The sequence below is a fragment of the Lynx canadensis genome, chromosome A3 (assembly GCF_007474595.2).
Source record: "Lynx canadensis isolate LIC74 chromosome A3, mLynCan4.pri.v2, whole genome shotgun sequence".
NCBI classification, from domain to species: Eukaryota; Metazoa; Chordata; class Mammalia; order Carnivora; family Felidae; genus Lynx; species Lynx canadensis.
Window position 1 is genome coordinate 27,241,752 of NC_044305.1, and position 15,576 is coordinate 27,257,327.

At 54.3% G+C, this 15,576-nt stretch overlaps 1 protein-coding gene across 1 annotated transcript; it reads left to right on the forward strand.

Moving 5' to 3' along the window:
* The first annotated feature begins 267 nt into the window (after positions 1-267).
* On the forward strand, positions 268-9,572 carry TRIB3 (tribbles pseudokinase 3). The gene is made up of 4 exons (XM_030309875.1): positions 268-441; positions 4,054-4,344; positions 6,108-6,400; positions 8,325-9,572. The coding sequence occupies exons 2-4, from the start codon at positions 4,054-4,056 to the stop codon at positions 8,815-8,817; spliced, it is 1,077 nt and encodes a 358-aa protein (XP_030165735.1). The 5' UTR covers positions 268-441; the 3' UTR covers positions 8,818-9,572.
* The last annotated feature ends 6,004 nt before the right edge of the window (positions 9,573-15,576 follow it).

The window sequence follows — 15,576 nt, forward strand, 5'->3', positions numbered from 1 at the left end:
CTGAGAAGGAAGGACGTTCTCCCCATTTCGCATATGGGGAGACTGAGGCTCAGAAAAGCAAAATGCTCTTTCCAAGGAAGGAGGGAGAGCCAGTGGCTGGTGTCTGCGCGGGGCAGGTGGGGGAGGGGGTGGAGCTGAGACACCCGTGGGGGGCGGGGCGCGCCGGGGCGGTGACCCCCCCCCCAGGGGGCGGAGCGCGCGGGATGTTGCAATCCCCGGCTGGAGCGCATCAGGCGACGGCGGATTAGCGCAGGTTTGCATCACCCGGGCCCGGGCCGGAGCCGGCTCTGGAGCCGGGAGACACTCGCAGCGGAAGCGGCGGCGGCTCCACACGTGTCTGGCTGCGGGGTCCGGGGTCCCGAGCGCAGCCGCGTCGCAGAGGGCCCCCGGCCACGTGGGAGTGCCCTGGAGACTCAGGATCCCGCCGCACGCCCGGGCAAGGTACCCTGCGGGGCCGGAGAGGGGTCGGGCCGGGGGTCGGGGGCGGACGGGTTGGAGGGTGCGGACCCGCGAAGGTAGAGCATATCCTGGGGGCGGAGGGAGCAGGGGACAGAGGTGCGAGCGTGTGGCCCCGGGAGGTGAGCGTGGGGCGGGGGAGGCGTGTGTGTGAGGGGCCCGCGGGGGACGCTGGGGACCGCGTAGGGTCTGTGTCCCTCTGGGGTGTGTGTGCGGGATCCGCGTGGGCCTGCGGGGTTGGAGGGGATGTGTCTCGGCGCACGGTCAGAGCCTCGAGGAGCCGGTGGCAGGTGTGGGCTGTGCTGGGGCCGGGCTCGGGTACCTTGGGGGCAGGTGCAGGGGGAGAGGGAGCGAGGACGCAGCGCGCGGGGTGCGGGACCCCCGGAGCGTGCGGGGCGTCGGCCGCAGGTATGCACCTGGCGCTGCGGCTGCGGGTTGCGGGCTGCACCGTGCGCGCTTGCGTTTTGTCCCTGCAGACTCTGGGGCGTGAGGAGCGAGGAGGGCCCCGGTCCGCCCCTTCTCACAGCCCTGGGGCCCAGCCCCCTTTCCTCGCCTCTCCCCCTCCCGCTGCTCGGTTTCCGCTGAATCTTCTGCCCCGGGACACCCGCGGCCCGCCGCTTCCGCTCCCACGGGAGGAGCCCGGCGGCGGCAGGCGGGGCGGGGCCGTCTAGGGGGTGGGGCACGTGTCAGACCTTGCCTGTGACCTTACAGGTATCGGTCAGTGGTGAGTGGGAGAGTTGGGAGGGCTCTGCGTGTGTATGCCTGCCCACTTGCCCAAGGACGACGAGGTGTGTGTCCCTTAATGATGTGTGTGCCCCTCTCTGCCCTGGATGTGGTGTCGCAGCTGGCCGGCTTGGACAAACTGTGTTTTTGAGGGGCGTGTGTACAGCTGTCTGCTCTGGGTTCTGTGAGTGTTTGGTGTGACCTGCCCTTATTCCGCCAGAGGCGTCAGGGAACAGCAAGAGTTAGGTGTTAGGGGCCGCCTCCATTGCCCAGGGCTACCCCTGCCAGGCCGGGTCTGGGCCAGGATTCGAACCTGGGAATGTCTGACTACAGCCACCCGCTGTTGCATTCTTACTACGTTGGGATTATGGCCTTGCACGCCATTTGAAGTCTCCCTGCCTCCCTCCCAAGGCAGCCCACCGCTCGCTCGGACTTGGGTGTAGGTGGTCCTCAGTCTGAGAACCGACTCTGAGTGATGTTTCCCCATTGATCCTGGCTCAGACCTTCGGGAAGGTCTTTACCGGGGCCGAAGTCGATCTCCCTCTAATGTCTTATACCTTGGCTCCGTGTCCCTCATCTGGAGCCGGAATGGGTAGGCAGATAGATCCAGGAGAGAACCTCCCTGCTCTCGCATGCCATTGCCCTCTCCTCCACCCACCACACAGTTATACAGCTGTGTCCCCCCACCCCCCCACCCGCCGCCCCGGAGGGGAGGGGTGGCTTCCTCCATAACTGAATGAATGAATCTTACCGCCTTTGAGAGACATCCCCTCCTTGCCTTACTTCTTACCTGATGGTGAAACTGCACTGTCTATTGTTGACTAACTCTGGACCTGTGATTCTGATAGCTTTGAGTCATCAGGCAATAGTAAAGTTCACATTTGAAAAAACAAAAAAAGAAATACATTCATTTTTGAAATACTCAAGCCATAAAGGAGTGCAGGATCTTTATTTTAAAATACTGAAATTGAGGGGCGCCTGGGTGGCTCAGTCGGTGGAGCATCCGACTTCGGCTCAGGTCATGATCTCGCGGTCCGTGAGTTCGAGCCCCGGGTCGGACTCTGTGCTGACGGCTCAGAGCCTGGAGCCTGTTTCGGATTCTGTGTCTCCCTCTTTCTCTCACCTCCCCGGCTCATGCTCTGTCTCTCTCTTCTCAAAAATAAATAAATGTTAAAGAATAAAATAAAAAATAATAATACATGAATAAATAAAAATAAATAAAAATACTGAAATTGAAAATGCCCTTGCCTTTCTACCAAATCCCTTCCTCTCTTGGGCCTCCCAGGAGGCCAGGAGCTACTGTGGCCGGTTTAGTCTGGGTCCTTCCAAAACTTGTGCATTTACATACCGACCTATAAGCAAGTATGAAGATATTTTTTTGATATGCTGGTGGCATTTTTTACATGAATGATATTGTCTCAATCATCTCAGGGTATATCTGTCCTATAGCAGCTTGCTTTGTGCACTGTACAACATATCCATTCCAGAGCCCGCATTCATATGTACATTCATACCTTCCTCATTCATTCATCATCCCTCCCTCCCTGCCCCAGGTAATAGCTCCCTGCACTACACCACTCAGCAGATAGAGTGCAAAGTCTCTCTTCCTCTCACCGCCAAGGCCAATTCTCCACTTTGCTTTTTTAAAATTCCACTTAACCGTTCACTCTGGAGGTTTTTCTAATCAGCACATAAGGAGTTTCTCTTTCTTTCTTTTTTTTAGGTTTATTTATTTTATTTTTGAGAAAGAGTGTGAGCACAAGTTGGGGAGGGGCAGAGAGAAAGACAGAATCCCAAGCAGGCTCTGCACGGTCAGCACGGAGCCTGATGCGGGGCTCGAACTCACGAACTATGAGATCATGACCTGAGCTGAAATCAAGAGTCGGACACTTAACCGACTGAGCCACCCAGGCGCCCCTCTCTCCATATCTTTTTTTTTATTTGTTCTTGTTATTTCGGTCTTGATTTATTAATCATCTTCCTAGTAATCCTTCTTACTCGCTTTTCTTTCTGTTTCTTCTTTCTGTTTATTTCTTTTTCTTCTTTTCTTTCCCTCTTCCTTCCTTCCTTGCTCTTTCTTTCTTTCTTTCTCTCTTTGTTTCTCTCAGTAAGCTTTTAAAATTTTAGGTCTTGAATTTACGACCCTGAGATCAAGAGTCACACGCAGGGCACTTGGGTGGCTTGGTCGGTTAAGCGTCCGACTCTTGGATTTGGTTCAGGTCATGATCTCGTGGTTCAGGAGATGGACCCCCATGTTGGCCTCTATGCTGACAGCACGGAGCCTGCTTGAGAGTCTCTCTCTTTCTTTCTGCCTCTCTCTCTCTCTCAAAATAAAGAAATAAACTGAAAAAAAAAATTCTCATGCTCTACCGACTGAGCCAGCCAGGTGCCCCTAAAGAGTTTTCTTAATCGTAAATGGCTACAGTTTTTTCGTGTACGGATGACATAGAATTGATTTAACCAGTTCCCCAATGATGGACATTTAGTGGTTTCTATCACGTGGGTGCAGGATAACCGTGTACCGACATCATTATATCGGTGTGTACAGGGCTTGCTGGTCCCTTTCCGGGGCTGTATAATATTCCACCATGTGGCTTGTATCATGACCTTTAACCAGCCCCATACTGCTGGACATTTGGGGGTGTTTCCTGCCTTTTGCTATTGGGTGCAAGGCTCTGATGAACAGCCCTTGACATGTTTAATTTTTTGGTGGGCATTTTAATTGGAGGATAAATCCCCAGAAGCGGGACATGCAGTCAAGGTTAAGGGTGTTTGTCACTTTGATGCACACTGCCAAGTCCTCCTCCATAAAGGCTAGGGAAGAGGGGGGGCCACCAAACAGCCTCACTTCAGTGCTTTTTCCCTTCTTCGCAGATGCGAGCCACCCCTCTGGCTGCTGCTGCGGGTGCCCCCTCCAGGAGGAAGCGGTGGGAGTTGGACAATGACCTAGACACCGAGTGTCCCATCCGGAAACAAGCGCGAATCGGGCCCCAGCCCAGGCTGCCCTCCTGCCCGCTGCCCCCGAGCCCACTTCCTGCTCCAGCCCATGCCTGTGCTGGGACCACTGCCTCCCGTCTTGGGCCCTATGTCCTCCTGGAGCCTGAGGAGGGTGGCCGGGCCTACTGGGCCCTGCACTGCCCCTCAGGCACCGAGTACACCTGCAAGGTACGTTCCCCCAGGGTCATTCTCCCCCAGCATCACAGGGGGCCTGGAAAGGGCCTTGGCTCTAGAGGATTGCCAGGGCTGAGGGGTCCTTATATTACTTTATTCCTGTGTTTGTTGGGGAAGCAGCCAGTGAACCTCCAGCTTTCCCCATCGCCTAGGCTTTTCTGGTCAGTGTGTAGAAGGATCATCGGCCTGTCTGTAGAGGATCACCTATTCATTCATTCAACAAACCTTCACTGAGCGTGCCATGCACCCTGCTGTGGCTCTAACATAGACCAAGTCCTGCTCTCATCAAGCCGATGCTTAAGTGGAGGATATGGACAGTAAACAAGAGAATAAGTAAAATACGTACCAGGGGATCGTAAGTGCTTTGGAGAAAAAGCTGGGAGCTGAAAGAGAGGGGGACAGGGATTATGGGGGAGCAGGTGATTTTAGTCCAGGAAGACCTCTCCGAGGAGGTGACATTCAAGCAGTGACTTAAGTGAATGGGGGGAGCCAGCCCTGTGGGTCTCTAGGAAAGAGCATTCCGGCGGCAGGACAGGCAAGTTCAAATGCACAGAGGCAGGAATGTTTACCCTGACTTAAAAAAAAGTAGTCTCTGTTTTTTGAATTCTTTCTTCCGTGACACCCAGCTGTTTGGTTTTCTTTTCTTTTCTTTTTTTTTTTTTTAAACATATGCATACTTTTTTTTTTCATGAATTAAATATGTATGCGCTCTATTTATTTTTATTTTCTGTGTGGGCATGGCCAAAATAACATGGGAAGGGTTTAAAGGCAGACAAAGTCAGTATACCAGCTCTGCCTCTGGTCAGCTGTATGGCTTCCGACAGGTGACCTTCCTTCTCTGAACATCAGTTTCACCATCGGTAAAACGGAACACACCTTTCAGGGCTGTGGGGAGGTTTCCATCTGATGTCCGTAGAGCCCCGAGCACATTTTCCAACACCCTCACCACACTCACCACTGCCCCCTTCCCTCCCCTGCCCCACTCCAGCTGAACTGATCTTGGGCTGGTTTTTCTGAAGTGGCTCAAACACTTTCTTGCCTCAGGGCCCTTGCACTGCCCATGTCCCCCACCTGGAAAGCTTATCCCGTGGGCATCTCTGAATCATTCAGGTCACTTCCCCAGAGTCCCTTTTAGACCACACCTTTCCGGGTAGGTGCCCCCTTCCAAAATATTCTCTCCTCCAACATCTTTCTGGAGGATGCTCATGAGAATTTGTAAATATGTTGTCTGTTGGCTTGTTTCCTTGTCTCCTGTATTGGACTGTGGGCATCAGGAGGGCAGGGGCCACGGCCGTCAGCCAGGTTGGATCCCCAAGGCAGGCACAGGCAGCCGCCAGTGTCTCCTTGTGGAGTGAATGAGAGGGCGGGCAGGCGGTGCATCCTAGGGAACGGTATAGCTATGAGTACGGGATGCTATGCGTAAAGTGACTCGTGGGCTATCTACTCTTCTGCATTTCCACGGCCTTGGGCTATTTCCGTTTGGGTTCCCTGTCACTTCCCAGTTGCCTGAAGTTTAAGGGCGTCTAAGGTAGCAGTTGAGGGCACAGACCGTGGAGCACGGATTCAGGTCTCAGGCCTGCCACCCGCTGGCTGTGCGGCCTCTCAGCTTCGTCCGGGTGGAGCGGCTTGCTGGAGCGCGTGGCACAGTGCCGAGCACACAGTGCCTGAATGGTTGGCCGTGACTGCTTCCAAGGCCAGGCCGGGCTCTGCGGGGCGGCCGCCACCTGCGCTCACGCCCCGCCCCGCCCCGCCCACAGGTGTATCCGGCCCGCGAGGCCCAGGCGGTGCTGGAGCCCTACTCGCGGCTGCCCCCGCGGGGACACGTGGCGCGGCCGGCCGACGTCGTGGCGGGCCCCCGCCACCTCTACACCTTTTTCCCACGGCCCCACGGGGACATGCACAGCCTGGTGCGCCGCCGCCGCCGCCTCCCCGAGCCCGAAGCCGCCGCACTCTTCCGCCAGATGGCCGCCGCCCTGGCGCACTGTCACCAGCACGGCCTGGTCCTGCGCGATCTCAAGCTGCGGCGCTTTGTCTTCACCAACGAGGAGAGGTGAGTGTGGGCACAGAGACCCTGCGCGCAGACACGCCTGAGAGGTGAGCCATGCTGGGGAAACCGAGGCCCAGGAGGGTAAAGGAACTTACGCAAGGAATGGAGAAGCCTGGACGAGCACCTCTGCCCGGGTCCCAGGAAAAGGTTGATTCAGACTGAATGCAAAGCCCCTGAGGTGGAGCATTGCCTCCGTGACAGTCACAGTAGCCGACGGCGATGAGCAGCTTGGCTGCCCTGTCTGACTTGGCTGGGATCCTTACGAATAGGAGGCGGGCTAGTATTGCTTCCTCTAGGTCAGGGGACCAAACAGGCCCAGAGAAGTCAAGTAAGGCCCAAGACCCCACAGCTAAATATATAGCAGAGCTGGGAACTGACCCCAGAGGTGACTCCAGAGAGGTCCTAATTCACCTTAAACTTGAGAGGCGGGAGTCTGGCTGGCCTTACCTGCTGACTCTGGGTGACCCGGAGTCTCTGGGCCTCAGTTTCCCCATTGGTAGGGGAAAGGGCCAGGTTGTCAAGATGCTTCCAGGATGTCAGGGCCACAGACAACAAGCCAAAACAGGCCCTGAAGCTCCTCACATGGGAACTATTTCTGTGACGCTGAGGATCAGTGATTTTTGGAGGGAGGGAACAGAAAGGCACCTGGCATTCTGTCCCCTCCCCTAGACTCCCCCGGGGGGTGTGCAGGACGTGTCAGGGAGCATGCCAAGCCAATCAGGTGCATGCGAACATCCATCAAGAGCATGAATTTCATTTCAAGATTTTTTTTGTGGGGGGGGAGTGGGGGGAAGGAGGGTGACCCCATCGTACCCTTTAAACTTTTTGAAATAGTTTTAGACTTGCAGAAAAGTTGCAAAAATAGTGCCAAGAGTTTTCATATTGTTTTCACCCAGTTTCCCCTAATATTAACTTCTCAACCACAGAACAGCCATCAAAACTAAGAAATTAACTTGGGTCTAGTACCTATTCACTGAACCACGGATTGATTTCAATTTCGCTAGTTTCCCACTAATACTCATTTCCTGTCTGGCATCCAGTCCAGAAGCCCAGCTTGCATTCAGTTGTCATACTCCTTAGTCTCCCCCAGTCTGAAACTGTTCCTCAGTCTTTCCTTGTCTTCCTTGACCTTGACACTTTAGAAGAGTACCAGTCAGGGGGCTCCTGGGTGGCTCCATCAGTTAAGTGTCCGACTTCCGCTCAGGTCATGATCTCGCGGTTCGTGAGTTCGAGCCCCGCGTCAGGCTCTGTGCTGACAGCTCAGAGCCTGGAGCCTGCTTCGGATTCTGTGTTTCCCTCCCTCTCTGCCCCTCCTGCGCTCATGCTCTGTCTCTCTCTCACTCTCCTTCAAAAATAAATAAACATTAAAATAAATAAATAAATATTTAGAAGAGCCTGAAGGCCCCCACCCATCTCAGCCCCCTCTCCAAGGGACTACTGGGAAATGTGCTCCTCTCAGAGTCCTAGTTCGAACTGAATTGCTCTGTGGCCTTGAGAAATGACTAATGTCTCTGAGCCTGGGCTTCCTCATGTGTAAAATGAGGTCAGTCAACCAGCCTCACAGGACTGGCTCAGTTCTTTTTTATTTTTATTTATTACTATTATTTTTTTAATGTATTTATTTTGAGAGAGACAGCATGAGTGGGATAGGGGCAGGCAGGGAGAATCTCAAGCAGGCTCCATGCCGTCAGCACAGAGCCCGACGCGGGGCTCGAACTCACGAACCATGAGCTCACGACCTGAGCCGAGGTCAAGAGTCGGCCATTTAACCAACTGAGCCCCCCGGGCGACCCAAGACTGGCTCAATTCTGCCAAATGCCAGCAGGCACTCAGGAAGTGGGTGCCATTAAGGGTGACAGCATGGGGGCATGTGGGGGCACGGGGGGCCCAATAGGAGGTGACCCTTCTGTCTCTCCACCTGCCACAGGACAAAGCTGGTGCTGGAGAACCTGGAGGATGCCTGTGTGCTGAACGGGCCCGACGACTCCCTGTGGGACAAACACGCGTGCCCGGCCTACGTGGGACCTGAAATCCTCAGCTCCCGGGCATCCTACTCAGGCAAGGCGGCCGATGTGTGGAGCCTGGGCGTGGCGCTCTTCACCATGCTGGCTGGCCACTACCCCTTCCAAGACTCAGAGCCTGCCCTGCTCTTTGGCAAGATCCGCCGCGGTGCCTTTGCCCTGCCCGAGGGCCTCTCGGCTCCCGCTCGCTGCCTGGTCCGCTGTCTCCTTCGACGGGAGCCAGCCGAACGCCTCACGGCCACGGGCATCCTGCTGCATCCCTGGCTGCGGGAGAAGCCGATCCCCTCAGCTCCACCCCGATCCCACCTCTGGGAGGCCGATCAGGTGGTCCCTGAAGGGCCAGGGCTGGAGGAGGCCGAGGAAGAGGAGGGGGTAAGAGAAGCTGGTCTATATGGCTAGGTAGCCCTAGACTCGCAGCTGCAGCAGTGGAATTGAGTTTGGGGTATCTCCAAGCTCTCTCCTGCCTTTTTTTGTTTTTGCACTGAGCCAAACCTTAGTGCCTTCTAGAAGGGAGAAAGGAGGCATGTGTGGAGTGTGCTGTATGCACACCTGTGTGGTTCCGCACACCTGTGCACACAGGCTTGCGCATTTAACAAATCCTGGGAGCTCACTGCGCGCCGAGCCCTGTTCTCGCTGCTGGGAGCGCCGCAGTGAACAAACGACGAAGCTCCTGCGGACGACACATCTCCAGCCCACGGTCAGTGTCCACACTGGGCCCTCTCAGCACAAGTGTCCGCATCCACTCGTGCTGGTGCCCAGGCACTTCCGACCTGGGACAGTGCCTCTCACAAATCCCTGTGCCAAAGTCTGCTGGCCTCTCCCTTGCAACTCAGGACTCCAGAGCCCAAGCCGTGCTGGGAATTGGGCTCCCAGCCGCTCTCTTCTCCGAGCCAAGGACTGGGCTGGAGGAGCCCCAGTTCAGACTATGAGGCTGGTCCTCGCCTAACTCAAGGAGCGGTTTGGAGCGAGGGCCCGCGCCTGTCCACCTCTGGCCTGAGCACCAGAGTTGGGGGATGGAGGGGGCACGGTCGTCTCCCCCTGGCCTCCTGGAAAGTCCCAAGCCCTGTTCTGGGTTTTGGACCAATACTATGGGTTTTGGATGCCAGAAGAATCTATTTTTACCTTGTGCCTAATAAAGGAGTGGTGAGATAGTTTAATTTCTCCGGGACATTTCTTCTAGCCTCTCATGGAATGGCGGCACCTGGGTGGTTCAGTTGGTGGAGCGTTGGGCTCTTAACGTCTTAGCTCAGGTCATGATCCAGCCCTGAGTACGTGAGTTCCAGTCGCGAGTCAGGCTCTGCACTGACGGTGGGGAGCCTGTTTGGGATTCTCTTTCTCTCTCTCTCTCTCTCTCTCCCTCTCCTCCTCTCTGCCCCTCCCCCACTCACTCGTGCACATACTCTCTCTCTCTCCCTGTCTCAAAATAAATAAACTTCAGGGGCGCCTGGATGGCTCAATCGGTAGAGCGTCCGACTTCGGCTCAGGTCATGATCTCACAGTCCGTGAGTTCGAGCCCCGGGTCGGGCTCTGTGCTGACGGCTCAGAGCCTGGAGCCTGTTTCAGATGCTGTGTCTCCCTCTCTCTCTGACCCTCCCCTGTTCATGCTCTGTCTCTCTCTGTCTCAAAAATAAATAAAACGTTAAAAAACAATTTTTAAAAATAAATAAACTTCAAAAAATAAATAAATAAAGGAAGGGGGCGCCTGGGGGCTCAGTGGGTTAAGTGTCTCACTTCAGCTCAGGTCCCAATCTCATGGTTCGTGAGTTCAAGCCCTGCGTTGGGCTCTGTGCTGACAGCTCAGAGCCTGCAGCCTGCTTCGGATTTCGTGTCTCCCTCTCTCTCTGCCCCTCCCCTGCTTATGCTCTGTCTTTCTATCTCTCTCTCAAAAATAAACACAAAAAAATAATAGAAATAAAAGAAGGAAATGTATTTCACACAAAGCGAGAAGTCAGGAGATGGGATGGGCTTCTGGGCTGGTTGATTCAGCTCTCAGAACTGTCAGCAAGGACTCTGGCTCTCCAGGCTCATTCCGTCTCTGCTCTGTTGTCCCTGGTGACTACTGGCACAATGGCTACAGCAAGTCCCAGGTGTCACATAAGCGATCCACGACCAGGGGAGGCAGGAGGGCGGCACCGTAGTACCGAACAACTCAGTATTCTGGAGTCAGGTTGCCTGGAATTAAATCCTGACTCCCGCGCTCACTGGCGGTTTGACCCTCTGTTTCTTAACCACCCTATTCTATGCCTGAGATGATTCACCTCTGCGATGAGGGCAACAGTGCCTAACTCACGGGAGTTCAGTGAGTTATTTCACGTAAAGCACTTAAACCTTCCATAAGAGTTAGCTGTTCCTATGAGCCCCACAGCTGTCTCTCGGGACCGGCAAAGTTTTCCCAGAAGCGCGCCTAACAGACTTTCCCACATAGCTCATTGGCCAGAGCTGGGTCACCTGCCCTTTCCTGACCAATCACCAGCAAGGGAAATGCAGTCCTGCTAATTAACCACGCCAATCCCCCAGCTGTAGGTGGATACAGCCTCCCCGAGGCTCACGCTACACGTGGGAGGGGAGATAGTGGGAGAAAGCACGAGCACTGAGGTCAAAAGCCTGCTGGCTGCAGACATACCAGGAAAGCCATCCCGGGATCACCCGGCCACCAGTCCGCAAATGCAGAGATCGGTCAGGCCGATGGAGGCCGGAAGACTTGCCCAGCTGACCCACAGGATCATGAGTTAAATAAAGTGATCGTTGTTTTAAGCCTCTGAGTTTTGGGGTGTTTTGTTAGGCGGCGAAAGCTAACTGATAGACTGGGAGACGTCAGCCTCATCTCTGTGCAGCCAGCATTCCCCGGGGCAGGGCCCAGCTGTGTTTCGGGTCTCATGGGGCAGGCAGTCCCCCAAGCTTTCCTCTTTCCCCTCCCGGCTTACACCTAGAGACCCCCTTTAATTCTCAGGACGACCCTGTAAGGTAAATGTGCCGGTCACTTTACAGGTAAGAAAAATACGGTTTAGAGAGCAGAAGACTCGTCCAAGACGACACAACAGACAAAAAGACTCACCTGGTTTTGCCGCGAAGCAGGAACTTTTCGACAAGCCTGCTCAGTCAACGGACAGGTAAAAATGTAAAATCCACTCTCCCCGAGTAACGCACATGGCCGCGATTACAGAGCACTTCCACGCTCCATTTATACCCAGATAATGATCATCATAAAACTTTTACAGAATCAAACGTAGTGCAAGTATATTCTGAGTATATCGCGAGTGAGGGGCTCTAGGAAATCTAACTGGGGATTTTCTCTATAACTGAGGGCTAAATACAAACGACAGTATTGCGGCCTCGCAGTATTGTATTCGAATACAGTATTGTATTCGCTCGCTTAGCCCGCCATTCAACCACTCTTATGGACGGTGGCTACAGGCCGGGCATCGTGCCAGATGGACTCAGTCTAATGGAGAAGCCAGCTGTGAAACAAGTAACCACACAAATAAAAAACTAATGACATCTGCGGTTAGTGAGTTCTTTGTGGCTAAGGTAGGGCGGTGGGCGTCCCCAGTACTTCAAGGGCTCCCCTAGCTGCCCTGCCCCACCTTACAATCATGTGACCAGTTCTGACCAATGGGGGGCTGTGCGTGCTTGGAAACGCCCACTGTGAGGGCGCTGAGAGCTGGTGATCCTCCACTCCTCTTGTCCTTAACGCAGGCCACCCCGAGGCCCCGGTGCCCTTAGCTACAAGTTGGAGGAGGACCACCAGATCCACACTGGATTTTACTGAGCAACACACGAGGCTTCCTGTGTGAGATCTTGGTGATCTCGAGTTTGTCTGTTGGGCAGTTAGTGTTAATGACCGCGACTAAGGACAGTTTGCCCCAAGTGAAGGGAGGACATTTCCCCCGCGCCCCCCCCCCCACCCCATAACTAGGCTGTCGCAGGTCTTTGCTGCATTGCAAACCCCAAAACTTAATGGTCCCTGATTCTCTGGCTCAGCAGTTTGGGCTGGGCTCAGCTGGCTCACTCGCGCTGTGGCAGGCTGCCAATGCTTTTAAAAAACAAACAAACATTTATTTATTTTGAGAGAGACAGAGAGCAGGGGAGGGGCAGAGAGAGAATCCCAAGCAGTCTCATGCTCAGCGCAGCCTGACATGGGGTTCGATCTCACAATGAGATCATGACCTGAGCCGAAATCAAGAGTTGGACACGTAACCAACTGAGCCACCCAGGTGCCCCAGGCAGCTGCTGCTTAGAGGGGTGCCCAGGCTCACTCACAGCCCCGTTGTCTGTCAGTCAGCAGGCTGTAGGGACGCCCACCTGGGTGGGTCACCTCTGCTCCAGGAAGTCTCAGCCTCCAACAGGCTTAGCCCTGGGCCCCCTCCTGTCGTGCTCTTGGGTTTCAAAAAAACAAGAGAGGGCAGGGGCCAAGGTGCTTGTTGTGTTTGTGTTGCATCAGCAAATGTCCCATTGGCCAAAGCGTGCCCCGAAGCCAGATTCGGGAGGTGGGAAAATAGATTCTCCCTCTTGCTGGGAGTCCCTGAAAAGAATTTATGGCTATTGATTGATGGATTGATTTAAATACACAACACGGGATATACTTGATCAACTGACTAAGCCGACCGCCGTGTGCTTCAAACCGCCCCTGCAGGCTGTGTGTCCCTGGACAAATTGCTCCGTGTCTCTGGGCTCCAGCCTGTTCCCCTCCTCTCTGTGTGGCTAAGCCCTACCCCTCCTTGGACGCTGGACCCTCCTTGGAGCAGGACTGGCCCTGCCCTGCATCACTGACTCACACAGAACAGAGTCTCAGAGGTGGTGGGTCAGTCGCCTGCATCGGTCCCCTGGGGTGCTTGCTTACAAGGCAGATCCCCAAACTCTCTCCTGACCTGTGAGTCAGACTGCCTCGGGTGTGCGCCTTAACAAGCTCCCCGGGGCGATGCGACTGAGCAGCCAATTTGGAGAACCTCTGTGTTTGGTGAAATCCTGAACTCCTTGGGGACTCAGAGCTCATTTCGGCTCCTCGCAGAGCTTGTTTGACCCCGGGCCCAGGTATAAAATGGGTCGAAGTCCCACCTGCCTGTGAAGCCAGTCATCATAGCACTTAGCCCTACGTGGCAGGACACTCTATGTCTGGGACTTTCATGAGGCCAGGGGCTATGTTCTGTTCACCGCAGTCTCCCCTGCTCCTAGAACAGTGCCTGGCGCACGGAGCTGCTCAATAAATGTTTGTTGAATGACTAAATGAAAGCGGTTGCTATATGCCCCGAACAAAGCAGGGCACTTGTTAGGGATGGTTAGTGTTTACTGAGGTCACATCACGTGTCAGGCATGGTTCTAAGCGCTTTACCCGCATTATCTCATTTGACATGTGATGGCTGGCCTCCAAGATGGCCTCCTATGATCCTTGACACATGGAATCCATGCCTTTGTGTAGTTCCCTCCCATCCTGAGCCGGGTCGATAGGTGTAACAAATAGGATATTATGAAAATGAAGGAATATGGCTTTTTTCTTTTTCTTTTTTTTTGCTTCCCACAAGAAGTGTATTATGTCTTTTTTTTTTAATTTTTTTTAAACTTTTTATTTATTTTTGAGACAGAGAGAGACAGAGCATGAACGGGGGAGGGGCAGAGAGAGAGGGAGACACAGAATCGGAAGCAGGCTCCAGGCTCTGAGCCATCAGCCCAGAGCCCGACGCGGGGCTCGAACTCACGGACCGCGAGATCGTGACCTGAGCTGAAGTTGGCCGCTTAACCGACTGAGCCACCCAGGCGCCCCATGAAGTGTATTATGTCTTCAAGACACTACAATGTAGGCTCTTCTCCCAGAGAAGGATCTTTCCGGCCCAGGGAGCCATCACCCAGATGAGTGGCTCGTTTGTCATTCTCATAAGCAGCCGGATTCTTCCGCTTGGCTTTCACAAACTCCTGGGTCCCCCGTGTGTAGACAGGATAAAACACTACAAATGGCGGCACGACATCCAGGATGCATGCCCGAGTGTGGTACCGCATGCTGGGGATGGCCTTGCCGTAGTGGTGCGGGAAGGCGGTGCTCGCAGGGCAACAAGGCTGTAGGTGGTCACGTGCTGCACCCGTGTCAGATCCCGGAACTCGTGGCCCAGGGTTGCGGCAATGCCTCAGTCCCGCACAGGGGTCACTCTGCCCTCCCAGGTCGTGGGGACCACTGTCCGTCTGAAGGAGGGAGGCTGGGCCATAAAACATACCATGGCTCCTGCCTTGCTCTCCAGGATCATCTGCTCTTGGGAAAGCCAGCAGCCATGTTTCAAGGACACTCAAGTAGCCCTTCCGGGAGGCACAGGTGGCAAGGAATTTAGACATCCCGCAAAGCAGCGCCAACCAGGTATAGGAGTAGCTTTCTCGAAGGCTGATCTTCCACCCTGGTCAAGCCTTCAGATGACTGAAGCCTCAGCTAACATCTTCACTAAAACCGCTGAGAGACTTTGATGAGCCAAAACCACCTAAGAAGCTCCTGAATTCTTAAACCCCGGAAACTGTGTGAGATCTACATGTTTGTTGTTGTTCTGAGCCCCTAAATTTTGGGGTAACTTGTTAGACATCAATAACCAGGAACTGAGACAGATCCTCAAAAGAGCCTTACGAAGGAGGGACCATCACGATCACCGTTGTACAGAGAAGGAAGCTAAGGCCCAGAGAGGGGGGATCTTGTCCAGGGTCACGTACATCATGAACAGCGGGCCTGAACCCAGTTTTGAATGATCAAGGAGTTTCCCCACGGGGTTGAAGGATGTCCAAAGTGACTGCCAGCTCTGCCCTTGAAGGCCCAAGGGTAGGACAAGAACACCTGAAAGAAAATATCTGCCCTCAATACACATTTGTGCAGGTAACCTCAGGGCTGAAGGGACCACAATCATCAAAAACCAGCAATGGTCACCAGAGGAAAACAAGGCAACAGAAGTGAAAATCAGCAGAAACAGACACTCAGAGTTCAGATGGCAATATTACCAGACACAGATCAGGGGCACCTGGGTGGCTCAGTTGGTTAAGCGAAATCAAGAGTCAGCCACTCAACCAACTGAGGCACCCAGGCACCCCAGTAGTATATGCTTTAGAAAAAAAAGAAATGAAGCCAGGAAGGAGGATATAAAATGCTGGAAGGGGGAATCTGGGTGGCTCAGTCGGTTAAGTGTCCAACTTCGA